Source organism: Condylura cristata, unplaced genomic scaffold (genome assembly GCF_000260355.1).
Source record: "Condylura cristata isolate star-nosed mole 26May11 unplaced genomic scaffold, ConCri1.0 scaffold00018, whole genome shotgun sequence".
Taxonomy (NCBI): Eukaryota; Metazoa; Chordata; class Mammalia; order Eulipotyphla; family Talpidae; genus Condylura; species Condylura cristata.
Window position 1 is genome coordinate 8,090,396 of NW_004567119.1, and position 18,476 is coordinate 8,108,871.

An 18,476-nucleotide genomic window follows, 5' to 3' on the forward strand; every position below is an offset into this window, starting at 1 on the left:
AGTGCTGCAAGTGCTACTGCAGGAAGGCCCTCTCCCCTCACCCCCAAAAGTGCGATGGACGCAGGGGTCTGTCCACTGCGTCTTTCTGACGCGCCGCTCTCTGGGCCTTATGTGAGAGCGCCTGTCCCTCTACTTCTGCTGTTCCTCCTCCCTGCCTGATGAACCCCCGGGTCCTCCCTTCACCCAGCTTGGCCCTAGATCTTAGTCTTTTTTTACTATCAACTATCCACTTTCAGGAAATCTCCTCCTAGATTTCAGTATGCCAGAAACACACAAGTGTATATATATATTCCAAATTTTTGTCTAGCTAGATGCCTTCTGGAGCTCTACACCCTTAGATAATTGATGATTTCATGTCTGCTTGGATATCCAAAGAAACCCTCAAATTCAGAAGTGACCCCCCTACTCCCCAAGGTCTGGGTGTCCCTTAGCATTCCCTTCCCCAGCAATGACAGCAGCCTCGCCCAGCTCCTCAGCCAGGCGCCCCAAGTCCGCGTGGCATGTCCCCCGACCTCCCACATTCAGTCCATTGCTAAGCCCATCGGAACTTTGGAATCTACTTCCTCCCTCCCATCTTGGCTGCTGCTGCTACTACCAAATCCAGAAACACAGATTAGTATAAAGGTAATAAAAGCTAATAATTATCAAAGGTGCATTACAGCCCCAGTAGGAAATCTTAAAATATTATATAAAGTATCTCTTCTAATCATCTTATGACATAAAAGAGAGCGCTTGACATTTGTCTGTTGGGGCCACCTGAGTCAAGCCTGGGCATGAAACAGGGGGAGCACTGATTTTATCAGGGGGCAGGTTGCTTCTCCCCCTGCTTCCCCATCGCCATCTACCTCACGCACTGAAGGCCAGTCTATTGCCTGATGAGAACATTCGTTTCCAAACAGCTCAGATTGTAAATTTACAAGTTTTATTTATTTATTTTTTAGCATTATTTACCTTTTGCTGTCATTGAAGCCCATTTCTTCTTGGCCTTGGTGATATGGGGGTGGAGGGGTCACATCACTCCATACATTTAATTTCCGCATTCCCTAACGCATTTCATGACAACTGACTACACACCGCCTTGTATAAGTAATAAAACCATTTTATATGCTTCCAGAATGTTGCTATTCTGCTTTAGTCTCCACAGGTAGATGCACAAATACCAGGCGCACTAGCATTCTGTTGGCCTGGTAACAGGCAATGCGGTCTGAGTGTACAACTGAGGCTTCCAGAGGAAGAGCTGCAGGTGGCAAACAACGAGGGCAGGGGTGATCTGCACCTCGGGGTCACACAGTCTCACAAAGCGGTGGTAATTTAATAAAACCCAAGTTAGGCAAATAAATGAAAATGAAAAATGACAATTAGCAGTTCACGCCAACTTACTGTTAACGCTGTCTCATACTCTCCAGAGGCCAAGTATGCTAAGCCCAAGTAATAGGTAGCTTGTCCTTCCATCTTTTTGTCATTTCCTAAAGTGAAAATGTCCAAAATTAAACATTAAACAACTGATTTATTACAACCAACAGAATCTTTGCTTTTTCACATAGTAGAAATTCATTTTAACACGTTTAATTTAACACGCTTATCACTGAATCCTGTGTACCGAGAAGACTGATTGTGCGTATACAATTTACCTGGATCACAGACGTGAGAGTGAGAACAGTAAGCTGTTTAATTACGAGGCATTCCCTCCCCATGCAGGGCCCTGCGTGATCACTCTGACGGTCACATGTGATTTCTATATGGTTCCACCATGTTGAACCCTACCACACACAACCCTCCCCACCCCCACCCCCACCACCACACACACACAGACTGGCACTGGGCTAAGTTGCTAAAGGGGCAGATAACTAGCAAATCAAGGTGCTGTCATTTTAACGAGGTGTAACTTAAAAGCTATGGGTTCAGGGCTCTCCCTGGTGACGTAATGGGTTAAAGCACTGCACTATGAAGCTCTCTGAAGTCACTGCAGCACAGGGGAGCTGACCCACATGGCTCAGCAGACATCTCAACATGCCTGCTGCTCCCCTAAGTGGTGTATTTCAGTAGATCTGCCTATTCTGCTCTCCACTCTGTCTCTGGTGAATCCTCTCACCCACCACAACGCTGGCATGTACCCCAGTTCTGTAAGCATAAATAAACAAATCTTTAAAAAAAAAAAAGTGGTGGGTTCAAACTTTCCTGAAAATGACTAAGAAGTCTTGACTCTTGCAACAAAATTCCAAGTACATTTTGAAATCTAAACACACATTGCTTTTCTTAGGCAGTGCTTTTCATCAGCTTTACAAGAGGAACTGTTTTTCTAATCCCTACATATTATGCCTTATTCCTGGAATTACCAAATTCCCTCCAAAAGCAAAATGTGGAAGTGTGGAATGTGGTTCAACCAGACACACATCGTACTATCTAATATGTAATTTGCTTACGTTTATGTATGAACTATAACATGCACATCTAATATACTTGTAAGAACCACTACAGGTTCTCACTTTTATGAAGAATGCTATCCTTTTTCTACTCTTAGAAGCATTGATATTTCAGTGACTTCTAACTCCAGGGTAATGCAAACACGGGCGGATTCACCCTTCACCTTTGTTTTTGATTTTGGAAGGAAGTATCCTCAGGTTTCTGAACTCTGCACTCTGACCATGATGGATTTCACAGGAGCAGCAATTCTCACTGCTGCAAGAAGCTCACTACTCACTGAATTGCCACTCATGAAACAGTGGCTCAATCAGAAGCCTGAGAAAATAGGATGGCGAATGCCAGCAATGGCAATTTTTTCTACTCTAACAATTTTACCAATTGCAGGGAATCACACCCTCAAGATCTTACTGCAGCAAAGTTGATGGTGCCAGTGAGTCAGTCTGGAGAAGTGTAACTTTTTATTCATCTGGGCTTTAACTGTTCTCGCTATTGGATTATGAGTGTTGGGCTGGGGGGGGGGGTAGAGCAGGAGAGGATGAGGAGGATGAAGAGTTTATGAGGTTAACCGTTGGGTAATTAAAAGCTGACTGTGATTGGAACTTGTGCATCTGTGTTAAAGCAATGACCGGTGCTGAAACCAGATCATCACTGCATCTAGTTTTATGGAAAAAACAGCCCAGCAAAAAGGAAGCGAGAGAAAGAAAATTCTACCCTATAGACAGTTTTTGCAGTAACTTAATTGAAATAGCTGGGCCATACCCATCAACTAACAAAAAAATTACATTTAAAATAAAACTTAAGTATGACAACTTTCCCTGCTTACTGAGGCAATGTTAAAGTGAAAACAACAAAATAATGGAGGAAAATGTCAGCACTGTTAAAGTTGAGGGACAGAGATATTTAACAATAAAAGAGGGAGAAATACTGTTTATGCTGTGTGGTTTATTTGAATGGGTTAAGTTACTACTGGCTTTGCAACCCAAGTCAATCGTAATTTATCATTTTTTAAAAAAATGTATTATTTTATTTATGCTTACAGAACTGGGGTACAGGCCAGAAGTGTGGTGAGTAAGAGGATTCACCAGAGACAGAGTGGGGAACAGAACAGGCAGATGGATGAAGTACACTGCTGAGGGGAGCAGCGGGCGGGTCAGGAGAGGTCTGCCGTGCCAGCTCCCTGACCAGAGATCGAACTCCTGCCGCAGTGGCTTTGGAGAGCTTCAGAATGCGGTGCTTTAACCCATTGCACTGCCAAGGAGAGCCCCATTTATCATCTTCTAAAAAAGATTTATTTATTTATGCATACAGGCCAGAGGTGCAGGGGTGGTGAGAAGACTCACGGGAGACAGAGTGGGGAGTAGAACAGGCCGATCGACGAAGCACACTGCTGAGGGGAGCAGCGGGCTAGACAGATCCACCGCGCCATGTGGGTCACCTCCGGGGCCGGGGATTGAACTCGCACTGAAGCGGCTGAGACCAGCTTGCAGTGCTGCGTCCTAACTCGTTGTGCCACCAGGGAGGGACCAACAGTCATTTATCTTAAAGAAAACATCATGCTTTATATTCAAGGTCTAAGGCTCTCTAGATTATCTACTAGACAATCAAAAGAGAGGACCTCAGGCAGGGGAGAGGAGAGCAACAGCGCACTTGAGAGAACTGAATGCGTCACAGAAATGTGCCCTGACATTTCCATTTGTTGTTTAGTTAATACAGAGTAACCCACTCATCTGTTCAATGAAAATGTGTTGAGGACCTACTGTGAGCCACGCACAGCCCGACCAGGCACAATACAGCAGTAGCTCAGCCAGCACACTCTGTCTCTGGGGAGCTTACAGCATAGCATGCAGAGACAGAAAATAAACAACAGACACAATAAATTGCGTGCTAAGTTGTAGGGTGGTAAGTTCTCAGGGGCAAAATGAAAGCAGGGCAAGAGGAACTGGGAGTGTTAAGTGAAGGTTCAGAGAAAAATAATCAGGTTTCAGTGTACTAAGTACAGATGTCAGGGTGGTTGTGCCACTGAAAAAGGGTATTACAAGAGAGTGAAGTTACAGCTAGATTACAGAAAAATTGGGGAAGCTCACAATTACATGGGGATTAAATAAATTCCTATGTAACTAGATAGGAAAATAAAATATGCAACCCCAGTGGGGCAGCAGATGGATGTGGGGTGCAGGGCTCAGCATAAACAATAAATAAGTAAATAAATCAGAAAAAATACGGTAATACTACAGCCCCACACTGTGGGACCCAGCCAAAGGCGTATATAGAAGGACGTGTGTAATTATAATCCCCTACTTTCAAAAATAAGTAACATTTTTCAACCTTAAAAAAAAGACAGGAGAAAGAAAGTCTAACTATACCCAAAGCAAAAAGAAAGAATAAAAACTTGGGTGTACATAAATGAAACAGAAAACAGAAAGACAATAGAGAAAGTTTAAGAAATGGTTTCATTGAAATTGTCAACAAAAATCCACAAACCCCTAGCTAGATTAAAAACAGAAAAACAAAGCCCAGACTCATCTGGCATTACTAGTGATTTTTACCAAATATTTAAAGGATTATCAGTACTATTCATCCAAAAATTATTTAAAAACACTTCCCAAATAGGTAATATTAGCCAGTAATATTGTAACATGAAATGACATGAAGGTATCACAAGAAAACTAAAAAAACAAAAAAACTTCCTTTATGAATATAGCTATAACATCTCTCAATAAAATGTTTTCAAACTGCACCCAGCAGTGTGTAAAAAGAAAAGAAGATGGAGTGGAATTTATCCAAGGTATGCACAGTTGGTTCAACACAGGTCAATCAATGTACTATACCAAGTTCATTGAAAAGGCATAAACCACAAGCTAATTTCAGTGGAGACAGAAAAAAGTATTTAACAAAAGTTCAATCTGTTTTGGAGATCAAAAACTCTCAACAAACACAAAAATAGAAAGGAACTTCCTCAACCTGTTAAACAGGTTACAAAACACCCACAGCTGATAAAATAACAGACTGAAGCTTTTGTTCTAAGGTCAGGATGAGACAGAGATGGTCCTTGAATCTCACTGTATTTAGTACTGTACTTCGCTGTCCAGGGCAATCAGGGAAGAAAAAGAAAAGGCATTTGTAGAATAGGATTTTTTTTTTACCTTTATCATCTGGAGTTTGAGCCAGAGCTGAGATTAAATTGACATAGAATAGATTAGCAGAAAAAAAATTATACAAATTTATTAAGGATTTAGGAGACACGGAGCCCTTTACAAAGAATGAAGAGAGAAATGAAATGGTGAAAATATATGTTTAGGTCGAACAAAGAGAAACAATCGTGGAAAAGTAACTATCGATGCAGGGAAACTAAAGGAAAATAAGAATCGTTTTAGCAAAAGGCCTGTTTCTGCAGAATTCTCTTGGCTCTGACCCCCCAATACAGGAAGTTTCTATTTTCATAGTTTAGGGGCAGCATCTTTCAATAGTCAGTATTTAATTTTCTGTTTGCAGAAAACTGAGGGAGATTAAAATGTTGTTTACTGTCCTGTTGTTTTTTAAGTACCTTTAGCTCAAAATATTCTTTATGCCAAAGTGTGTTTTTTGGGGGTGTCATTTTCTACCACGCTTCAGCATCAAGATCAGAAAGGAAGAAATGAAAATGTTAATATATTTTCAGGAGACACGATCTAATATATTAAAAAAAATTAAGGAATCTGAAAGAAACCATCAAAGCTAATAAACAAGTTTAGCAAGATTGCATCAATAAACAAAAGGCAATTTTATTTCTAAACACAAGCGATGAGCAATTTGAAAATGAAGGGGAAAGATCTCACTTGTAACTGGGAAATTAATTCACTAAGTTGGAAGAATCACATTCCTCACTTTCAAAAATGTGCTATGAGACTATGATAATCAAGTCTATATAGGAGTGGAACAGGAATAGCCATTTAGATCAATAGAACTAAGTGCCCAGAAAACAACTCACATACTTATGGTAAATTAATTTTTGACAAGGCTCCCAAGAATACTTACTGGGAGTGAATAGTGTTTTCAACAAATGGTAGCAAGTCAACTGGATAGCCACATACAAGTGAGAAGGTTCTATAACATACCACGCACACACGCACACACAAATACAGGCACTAAAAGAACAATCAAATGCAGAATAACATGCAGGAGTAAATTTTCTTGATTTTGAGTAGCAGAAGCCTCGTTATATCAAAAACACAAAAAAAAGGAAAATGAAGATTAGTTAAAAAGCATAACTGCTATCTTCATGAAAAACCTGCACTCCTAATAAGCTTACGCAGTAATAAAATATCCTGCATTTCATAGCAGACAACCTTGTGAGTGTAGGTGCCTCATTTTCCCTTTATATTTGATACATATGCAAATGACACAGAACATGAAGCCCCCGGTCAGCTCTCACACAGTTTTCTCGCTGTTTGTAAGTGCGCCCAGGAATCACCTGGGGATCCTGTGGACCCACAGCTTGGGATGGGTGGTTTCCCGGGAGCACCCTGTCAATGCTGCTGGGCTGCTGCCAGGCCAGAGGCCACGCTGTGACCTTGGCAGGTGCCTACTCTACCACGTATTTGCACTCCATCTGCCTGTTACTCCCAACTTCTCATGTATCATGACTTCCCTATTACCTTTCACTAAGGAAATTTATGAACAATGAAAGATGTGTCAGGTGATAGAGACATGACATCCGTCCCACCTACACACAGTGTGCGCACACACATTCACACACACACCCCTCAACTTTTGCAGATGACTTAGCCCGCTCACACGTTCCTTGTTTTATAACACTCCTCTCAGAGGGTAGTAATTTTGGAGCTAACATTCTCAGGAAACTAATGGGTTTCTGGTTGTCAGCACTAAGGCACCTCTGTTTCACAGTGAAATCTCAAAGTATATTGATGGCATTTGTCTTTGCATTTCACAGGAAATAATCACCCAAACGCTTGAAGATTTTTACTCCACTCTCGGGAGAAGCCGCGTCTGCCCATTAAAGCGAGCAGTGTTCTTTCCACCCACCTTCTTTGGCTATTTCCGAAGCTTTTATTAGAATTTTGATGGCCTGTTTGTATTCTTTATTTTTCAGCATTTTGTCTGAGAGTAATCTGTACGTCCTCAGGAGACTCTCACAGGCCAACAAGTTGAGAAAGAGACCTGTCTCATCTTTCCATATCCGCCCTTGCGTCAATTGATGAAAGGCTTCATAATGCTCAGCGGCTTCCAGAAGCTGACCTGAAGAATAAAAGCCATTCGTAAATATAAAGCACAGGCCAGAGCATATTTTCAAAATTTTTGCGTACATCGTATACTTTATGAAAGGGGCGGGAGCGGGGGTTTAGGGGAGATGAGTATAGACTTGAGACGGGGTTGGGGGGTGGGGAGTGGGATGTAGGGAGCAGTGAGGTGAGAGGGCGCCTTGGTCTGCAGTGGGGAACTACGGGTTTTTCCGTGGTGATCTGGTGCGGTAACATATACCAGAGGTGTGAACTTGCACCTGCAAATCACATGCATACAGCGTCGTAAACCAGGGTTCTCTCAGCAAACAGCAATACACGTGAACAGCAAGAACAGTATTCATCGAGAAACCCAGCAGCGGTGGATAATCAGCAAATAATCCGTACAAAACCTCAGCAAAGGAAGTCTGAACCCTTGCGGCACACGCCAACTGAGAGCCCAGCAACAGAGATACAGACCGGGAATGCGTCCTGCAGGCTGTTTATAAAACTGTACTATGAAACTGCCACAGGATAGGAAGGCTAGAAAGACACCGATATTATAGAATATTTCATTACATGGACAGGTGGTGTTTAAATAAGCGAAAATACTGGGAAACATCAGAAAACATTTACAAAACATAATCAGTGCTAGATGGGTGATGGGTGGGGACTTCCTTTCTGATTACTGGTAGTGACTAATGGTTCTATCATCCAAGAATATTTATTTTGTAATAAGAAATACACAATAGAAGTTATCTTAAAAGTAATTCCCCAGGGCCCTCCCTGGTGGCCCAGTGGGTTGGGGCACCATACTGCGAAGCTAAGCCAGACCATGGCCACTTCATTGCAAGTTCGATCCCTGCCCTGGAGGTGACCCACATGGTGCAGCAGACCTCTCCTGTCTCACCCGCTGTTCCCCTCAACTGTGTACTGTGTACTGTCGATCTGCCTGTTCTGCTCCCCACTGTTTCTCTGGTGAATCCTCTCACTGCCCCTACACCTCTGGCCTGTACGCCAGTTCTGTATGCATAAATCTAAAAATAATAATAATCCCTGATCCTCTTTTACCTTTTGATACATGTACTCAAGGTTGATCACCGTTCTAAACTATCTTACAATTCTTTCCTGACTTCCCACAAAAGCAGGCATAATTTTTTATGACTCCTGAAGTCCCTCTGACCAGAAACACCTTTCCCCCAAATACCCCTGCCCCTCATTTTTTGGAAAACTCAAATGGAACACTGACATATGTGGGTTATGCTTCCTCTGTTAACTATATTTCTGCCTGTGAAGTATAGCTCTGTATCCCTAAAAAGTGTATAATGAGTCCTTTTCTTCCCTACCCAGCATCCACCTATTCATAAGGCACAGGCACACATTTCTCTTTGGCCTTGTGAACAGGGAACAATAGAATAGGGGACTATGAGTAAACTAGATAGTTCTGGGGGGGGGGGCGGGAATAGACTGTAAGGAGAATAGGAAGAACCCAATAGCACTTGTGATCACACAGAGTCATCGGATGGAGAGAGTCCAGAGGTGTGGGGGAGTTAACAGATTCACTGAGAATTCAGGAGGTGAATCAGGAGGGGAAGCTCAGGTAGTCCAAGAGTCTCGATGAGATGCAGATGAGGTGTCTGATGAGATGCAGATGAGGTGTCGTGTCATTATGCAAATAGTTCCTGAGGACTGATAGTCTCTCCCAGGGTTTTACCTAAGGAGGAAAAAAGAGGTGATAGGAGGGAGGAAGGCTGGGAAGGAAGGGGGGAAAGGCAAGAGGGAGGAAGTGGGGAGAGGGCTGAAGGTGAGGAAGAGTGCAGAAAAGGTGGGCTGTGCCTACAACCCACGGACACCTGTCTCTCCTCGGAGCACCCCTCAGGCGTCCTGCACAGGCAGTCCCAGCAGGAGTGAGCGGCGTAGGTGAGCTTCTGGGGACACTGGCTTCCCCGGTGCGGAGTGGCTCCCTGAGCGCTACAGAAGGCCGTTGAGAAGTAGCCTTCTAACTGAATCTTATTTTTGTTAGAGCTTTGGAGGCTAGAATCAATGTCCTGTTTTTAGCTTCTGATCACTGGCCAAGGGTCTGCTTGAGGTCTCCTGAGATGCTCACTACCAGAAGAGAACAGGTCACACATTTAGTCCAAGTTCTTCCTCATATATTATCTTACCTAGTGTGGTAAACATAATTATTACGTTTACACTAAAGGGAAAACAGGCTTACAAAGGCTAAATGACTCAAATAACTTAAAAGGATGTTTAGGATTTAAAATCCACACAGCCCCTGGTTCTACTGTATCAGATGCTAGACAAGACCAGAGTCAGAAACATGGGTGTTAGAAGTGTGGCCTCTGTACATAAGTCTTTCATAAAAAGTGAGGCTTGAGTTATGTGATTTCTAGTCTCCTCTAAATACTTCCATAATTTTATGATGTTCCCCAGGGGATCCCAGATAGCCCCTAACATGAAAGCACAGAGGTCAGCCCCTAGTGTGCTTCTGACTGGTCTCTTCTGGGGGAGCTGATGTATCAGCAGCTGTGGGCCAGCACACAAATTCCCCACTTTAATCTAAAACATGTAGTAACACCAGGAGGCCCCTGGAATTCCTTGGGGGTCTCAGACTTAGTCGTCTGTGGCCATACCTAACTATTCATGGTTTCACTTCCCCTTCCTTAATCACTTTTGCCACAGATCAAGGCACTAGAGTTTCTGGCACTATTTTAAGCCAAGGTACGTACACAGAGAAGCAGTTTTTTGGTTCTTCTCAGATATGGAAATTCATTTATTTCTAAAAATTATTTGGCATGAGTACATATGTGAGCTAGGATCTAATCCCAGTGACCATCAGCACACAAATGCCTTCCTAACAGCTTCTAAAGACTAGTAGAATCTGCAAGTATGTATTACACTATAGTATAATATTTGATTTAAAAATATTAAAATATATGTCTATACTATGAAGGGAGCAGAGTAATTTAAATATGCAAATATTTTCCTTTAAGCATGATTATCAATGATATGATTTCCATCCTCTTTATAGTTCCAACTGTGAATATGACTTTCAAGATTCTGCGTATTAATATCAAGACTCTGATATTAATATTAAGACTATCTAGTCATTGAGGCATAGTACACATGCCTTTATTTGAAAATTTCAAGGCTAATAATATACTGGAGAGAAATAGTATCAAAAGTCATCAATGCAGTGAAAATCTTAACAAAGTCAAATCTAAATATAAGTGAAGATCAAGAACCAGATTTTGAAATTTGGCTCATAACACCATGTTGCAAGTTCAAGGTGTTGCTAGACAATCTATCCATGGAAACAAATAAGCTTTAATGTACCAGAACCAGGTGAGATTTCAGAACCTACTGCCCACCTTGTGGAGGGACCCGGGTCTAGATAACTATCCTCTGGAATTACTAACATTATATTCCCCAGGAAGAGGCCAGAGAGAAGAATGGCTATACCATGGTATCTCAACCTGAGAGCAAGACAGGACAAAGAAGGTCTCTAGAAGATGCAGATCAAAAGGGCCCCTCGGGGCATCAGCTTTGTCGGGTTGTACCAGGCATTAGTGGTGACTCTTCATATCACTGAGTAGTGGCGTCCACAGGGCGGCAGAGATGAAGACCACCCTAAGGAGCGAAAGCTCACAAAGCGCCTGGAATGCATGGTTCTAGGCCAGGCAAACATCCAGAGCCCACTACTGTTTCAAGCCAATCTAAGAAGAGAATGGAAACAAAATATTTTGCTGGGGCAACTCAGATGGCTTTCCACCAATACCATCAGTAATCAATTTCTCTCAGTAACATGTGGAGTTATCAGAAATCACATCTTTGGAGACATGTGAACACTGGTATGAAACTTTAGTCCAGGGAGGGCTCCAGAAGCTTAGCCTTGGGCTTCTTTTTCCTTTTCTTTTTCTTCGAAACAATTATATGACACTCACAAAAACAAGGAGGTTGGTGTGCATTTATAGTTTTGCACCTAAAAGTAAGTGCCCTCTTAAAATGACTACAAAGGAGTTTCCCTTCACGAAAACGCACACAAACAGGAACCCCATCCATTTATTAAAACAACAGCAAAAGACCAACAATACTGTCAACAGCAAAACACTTGGTACACAGTGAAGACAAGCGCTATGTCGAGAAAATAACATCCTATAAATGTGGGTGTGACCCAAATTGTTGCGTACCCCTCTTTCCCTGCACAACCAGCTCTGAAAGTTTATAGATATTTGTTGTATCACAGCAGATGTCTAGAACAAATATTAAGCAAAGGAGAATGTATATGATCTCTCCCATTTTAGTTTTTTTTAAAGTAGGAAGATTGACTAGATATTAACACAAATGGGTTTAAATGTGAAGCTGCCATAAAAGCAGGAACATAAATGTAATTCTCCCAGCCGCTATTTTGATGCACATTTTTGATTCCATGAATATTTTATGAAATGGCCCAAACTAAAGCCATATAACATTCCTGCATTACTGATGCTTGCGCCCGTAAGCTACGAACATTAGAGGCATGATTGAGTGCATTAAAATGAACTCATTCAGCAGTGCATTGATTACTTGAAGGGGGAGGGAAGAGAAAAAAAGAAAGGGGAGGAAAAAAAAAAAAAAGAAGTTGCTCCACTTAAGAAAACAGCACACCAATCTAAAGTTGGCAACATAATAAGGCTGAAAAGCAAGTTTGAATAAAATAATACCCATCAATGAGGCCTGATGGTCTAGACCTGACATTAATTAGGCAAGGTGTTAATTATGGCCCAAGATGGCTCCTGGTATTAGTCAGGTAACTTAAAATGCCACCCTCTCTAAGATGCACAGGCTGGCCTGCTCGATCTCCCAGACATCAGCAATTCTGAAAGGAGCTAATTATTTCTTTTTCTATCAACTTGTACACTTGCCAGTAAAAATAATGCTAGAGAAACAATTGCATGAAAATAATCTGACAGGTCTATAAGACCAGTTTTTTCAGCAGCACTGACATAAGTCTTAAGCATACTTAGTTCTCAATTGGGCACATTTGTTGAGGAATTTAGGGAAATGTTCCACTTTAGTTTAAAACTACAACCTAAAGGAACAATAAAGCTTTATGCATATTGTATTATATTTCAATCTAGAGCTACTGGACATCTTTGGTATTAAGTTACTATTTTGTATGACACTGACATAAAATCTGCTAGAAGCAACACTGAACAGTAGCCAAAAGAAAACACTGTTACTGCCCTTTTGTAAAAACAAGAGACAATGCTTTCCATTTCCGTTAACTGCAGGAGCAATTTATATTATCTTTCAGTTTTTACATTCAATTATGAGCATTACAGAGGCACTATAGATGCTGAAATATGAAGGGTTTGTCACACTTCCCAGTGGAAAGGATCAAGGGTGAATCTCTTGTCAGGGGAGATTTGTTTTGTGCTATAACCCTGAGCATATCATTGTAAAGTGGAATGCTGGAAAACAAAGATTTTGGTCTGTAACTGAACTGCGTCCCTAACAAACTGGAGACAAAATGTACCCATGATTTTTGAGTAGCTCCAATGGGTGATCGCAAGAAATTTAAGATGTTATTTTTAAAGGGGGATGTTGTATCCTTCTGGGCCAAGATTTCAGATGGACCTAGTGAGGATATACCACACCCCACGGAGACGCATCAGTCACGAAACTAGACAGCCATAGCGAGGATTCGAGGAAGACAGCTATGGGCGAAACTCACCAGCAGTTTACAGCTGATGTTGGTGACACAAGTGAGTGAATTTCTACAGCCCAGAAGGTTGCCTGGACTTCTATAATTTTGGAGGGACTGTTATCGATGGCGGCTGGCTGATTTTCAAAGATGGCAGGATTGTGGTGAGTATCATGAGCAGTGCACAAACTTAATGGCTCCAGGTCATGATAAACCCCAGACAGCTGGTTTCTAGCCAAGGTTTGTAATTTGTAAGGAATAAGCATGAGATGGCCTTGCTTTTAAATGCTCACAATTAGAAAGCATTCAAATAACTTAAAATGTAAACTAGTAATGTGAGCACCTGTGTAATGCCTGAACAATAGGAAATTAATACCAACCAATAGACACCTCGAAGAGCTTAGTTTACTCTTTTCTTCACGTTCAGATTTACCTTAATGTTTCCCACCTCATCTTAATATACAAAAAGTGCTGACACGCATAAAAGTCCAAGGAGAAATAAAGCCAATACCGACGTTAGATCAACACGTGGCTTATAGTATTCTGGACTTACTCGACAACGTACTTCTTATCTGGATTATCTATTGCTCAAGATTTCAAATCAGCCACATTCTGATTATGTTTGTATGAGCCGAGAGAACGGTGTGGAAGCACGTACACTAAGGGACCAGTATTGGTTAACTTAGGGGAGATGGGAGTGAGTGAAGCGATCAGTAACTTTTCCCCTCCACATTGTCGCTTTGATGGACAAGCAGGTGCCATTTTCAGTAGCACGAAAACGTCATGAGAATAATCTATTTGTAGGAGTATGGAGAGAAATGTCAGGTCAGCTGAGTACCTATGTGCCAAGCATGAGACACACACATGCATTTCCTGCCTGTGAGCATGCATGAGTACACAGATCCCACATCAACGTACGTGGATGCACACTTAACAGAAAACATATGGATTCAAATAACCACTTACACAGAAAAAATCCACATGCATGTGTGTGCGCACATGTGTGTGCATGTGTGTGCACACTGCTGCATGCTCTACTATCTACACACGGAGACGAGGAAATGAGCTCTCTAGTAACCTCCACACAGGCAGGCGGCCAAGCTTAGCTGCCCACAGGCCTTGGTGCTTTGGCTTCCTTCGGTAATTCTCCTTCTCAGGCACGGTATCTCTAATGCTTAACTTAAAGGCAGAGACCGAAGTGTGGCTGCGACCCGGTGATATAACTGGTCATTCACACCCATACATCTAGGGTTGGGGGTGGGGGGTGGGTTGAGGGGGGCAGTGCCAACCTCAGGGTATGGTTGCAAGCTGTGTGGGCTACGCATTGCCTGAGGCTTTGACACTTTAGCATTTCCTGACAGCCTATCTGTTTTTTCTTTCAGTTTGCCAGTTAGAGCAAACGTGGATGGGCCTATTGAAAGGAATACTTAAACCTCCCTGGTGGCCTAGGGGTTAAGTCTTAGCTCTATCACAGCTACAGTTGCATTCCCAGCCAGGGAGCTGACCCACAGGGCGCTGCAGAACTCTCCTGTCTCTCCTTTGCTGCCCTCAGCAGTGTATTTCAGTGGATCTGCCTGTTCTGCCCCCTCCCCCCCACTCTGTCTCTGGTGAATCCTCTTACTCCTCATACCTCTGGCCTGCACCCTAGTCTTTCTATGCTAAAGTACATAAATAAATCTTTAAAAAATAATAATAAAGCTTAAACTTATGGAGCAGCATCACTTAGGCAAATGAAAGCTACCAAAGACGCTGGCTGGAAATAGCAACTTTCGTCAGCGTCCCACTCGCTCTGGGCCAGGGGGAGTGCTGGAGACCTACTTCTGGGCACCTTCTCAGACTGCAGGAGGACATCGCTCCTCCGGAACCCTCTGCTCAGTGTGGCCAGACCTTCTTGCAAAGCTTTGAAAAAGAAAAATCCGCCGCAGAGCAGGCACCTCTGAACGAGACTTCCTCTCTGTGCTACTCGTTAAGCAGTAAATAATTAAAACAGCCTGCAAAAGACAGGTAAAATACAAGCAGCGCTGTCAGGAACACAGACATGAAAGGGAAGGGGAAGAAAATGAATGTGAAAAAGAGGCAATGAAATAATCCATTTGAAGCTCTAATAAAGTTTCATTTGCAGTCTTGTTTAAAGATATATCAGACTTTAGGGATATAGCCTAATTACATTTTTATTCTGGGTTCCATTCAAAGATCTTGGACTTTGATTCTTTAACACAGATCAAACATGGTATAATTTTCTTGTGGCTATCAATACTTAAAAAGGATCTCTTCATTAAATACTATAAGATCTTCGGAACATGTACACAGTCAACGGAGAATAAACTGACATGCCAAAAGTGACAATTTATGTAGAAAGGACAAGGCTGATTCACTTTTGAAAGAAAAAAAACAACCAACTTTTTAACTATTAAGTTAATTTCTGTTCAGAAATACTGTGACTCAGTTTCTGATACTAAGCTAGCCAGAGGAGCTTTAGAAAACGCCTCCCTGTACCCACTATCTAAATTCAGCTTTGGAAATGACTCCAGGAATGAAGCAATGAAGTGTAAGCCTCACCTATATCAGCTTGAGAGCTGGGGGGGGCAGAGATGCTGGGGGTGGGGGGCGGGAGGGCGGGGAGGAGAATGGGGGTGGGTAGGGAAACGGAGGGGCCGTGGCCATCCCTGGACTTCTCCCCAACAGCTTAACTTCACATAATTCCTGGAACCTGGATGCGATCACACGCTTGCTTTTCCAAAGAATCCGCTGGCAAAGCTTTCCTCCGAAGACTTTTGAGACACATAGCTTAAATGTGTTGGGGGTGTGGAGGGAGGAGACTATTACATAAGATTGACTTTTAAATGATCAAGAGGAAAATATATTCCCCAGGAGCTTTTGTATTGGGGCGAAAGGACCTAGAGGGGGACAGGAGAACCACGAGAAGGTGTGCTCAACTCTGCTGCAGCGGGAGGCGTGGCCGGAGTTGGGCTTTGCTCGGTTGTTGTATTTATTTTATCTGCTTATTTTTGCCCCTCAGAATATTCTTGTTGCCCACCAGTGAGTCTGGTTTCAAACACAGAGAGGACCTTATTTGGGTGATGGGTTTTCTCTTGCAGCCTTCGGTATAAGCTTAAGCTTCATTGCTACAAATTTTAAAATATGACAACAATTTAAATAGAAAATCAAGGCCATTTAAAACTCAAAATGACCATATTATGCTTGTCAGAAGCTATTAATAGCAAATAACAAAGCCGTTATTATCTCACTATTGTTCGATGCATGAATAAAGTGAGAGGTTCAGAACCACAAAGCTGCACTCACTGCATTTGGGGTGACCATTTGTACGGTGGTGCTGCTTCCTGACCCCAAGGGACGGGTGCTGGGGCACCCCGGTGCCAGCATACAGGGTGCTCAGTCACCCTAACACTCTCCCCAACGATCAAGGAATGTTGAAAACCAAACTAGATAAAACATAAAAAGGATACTTGGCAAAGCACCATGCCATTTAGATTTTTCTTATTTTAATGACAAAAATATTTACTATATCAGCACAAATGATGTTCTACAGGGAGAAATCTTACCAATTACTAGCAATGACACCATTCATCAAAACTTTGGTCCAGTTTTATTCTCCTTTCCCTGCACATTTTCCCACACAGTTGTAAAGCAATGGATAGAATCTGTCTGCTTATCTAAATCATGTAATTCAAGCTTATTTTCTTATCACATATTTTCATAACCACATTTATGAAATTTAAAAAGGCTATATAATATTGGGGGAGCAAGGGTGTCTCATTAAACCATCTGTCTAGTGCTTGGATACTTTGATTATTTCTATATTAGAAGATGTTTTGATAGGTATTTTCATTGTTGTAGCTTTTTTACAAAACACATTTTTCTCAAAGTGGAATGAACAGATAAAAGGATAGGGCACAATTTATGGCTGCAACCCAACCCCGTGACTTTCCCCGTGACTGAAATGACTGGCAGCATCATTAACAATACACATATTACTTTAAGGAGTCGTGACTACGCTCTGTTTGCTGTGTATTTTAAGAAGTATTGGTACTTCACAATTATTCAAATGAATGTTTAGAGAGGTTGGCTCTTCCCCTATATATTCATCTCATACCCCCACTTCTTTGGCAAACTGTCTGCACCCTGTTCCAATTTACAGTGGTAGCACTTTTCTTACCAAGTGAGACAGCCTGGACACAGACTGTAGCTACCAGTAGCTAAATCCACTGAGCATGAGGTTCTGTCTGCTGCTTTCTCGACCCCTGCAAGCCGTACAGAATGCTGAAGCTGTCTCTTCCACACTGTCTGGACATCATCTTCCCTTTCCATCCATTCAACCAACAGACCGCCCACTCTCCCCACCAGTCTTAATACCTTCTAGACCTACACCCACCCCACGTCACCCCTCCGCTTCTAGGTGATCCCACTCACAATTTTTGGAGAGATGACGTCATATGTGGATTTCGACACATGATGAAAGCTTCATCATAAAGTCATGCAACGCTGCCTGTTCCCGCTAAGTTTGCTAATCGTCTCTTGGCTCCCTGCATCTGGAAGTCGCTCAGAGGGTCTCAGCCCTCTGGTTTTAGTTTCCTTCGAGAACCATCCCTTGTTCGTGCAGCCTGGAGAGGCTACCATGGCAGTTGAGACTAATTTATGAGGCAGTCATGCACCACCTGACGGAAGGGGGTTCTCACAGACCACTGCATGGGAAGCTTGGATGAAGGACCGTGAAGGCAAGTGCTTGAACTAACTGGCAAAGAACAGAGGTCAGAGAGAAGGAAACACAGTTTTTTTTTTTAATTTGTCAGTGCCAGCCCGACTTCAGAAGCCTTCTTTTATCATTTCAGTTATAAATAATAACCCCAGCAGACAAGTCTTATGAAGTCTCTGCTGAGCAAAGCTTTGTGCAGAGATGCCGATTCGGGGGGTGGAAGGAAGCGCAGAACCGAAGAGCTGAGGTGTGGCGTCCTGACCGTGCCAGTCTCCCTGTCAGTCTGGTCCCGAGGACTGACGTGGGGACAGTGTCACCTGCCTCACGCATGAGAAGAGGCTCAGTAACTGTGTGCACACGTCTGCTGTCCGCACGTGCTTACACCTCAGTTGCCGTGAGCACTCAAAGTCACTGCTCAGTCTGAAGGACCGAC

At 42.6% G+C, this 18,476-nt stretch overlaps 1 protein-coding gene across 4 annotated transcripts in view; it reads right to left on the reverse strand.

Moving 5' to 3' along the window:
* Positions 1-18,476, reverse strand: part of TTC29 (tetratricopeptide repeat domain 29) — a 357,304-nt gene that overhangs the window by 85,533 nt on the left and 253,295 nt on the right. For all 4 annotated transcript variants that reach the window (XM_012726796.1, XM_012726794.1, XM_012726795.1 and 1 more), the window contains 2 exons: positions 7,447-7,659; positions 1,381-1,466 (listed from right to left, as the gene is read on the reverse strand). In XM_012726796.1, coding sequence (XP_012582250.1) covers positions 1,381-1,466; positions 7,447-7,659 — 299 coding nt within the window. The remainder of the gene's footprint in view (positions 1-1,380; positions 1,467-7,446; positions 7,660-18,476) is intronic.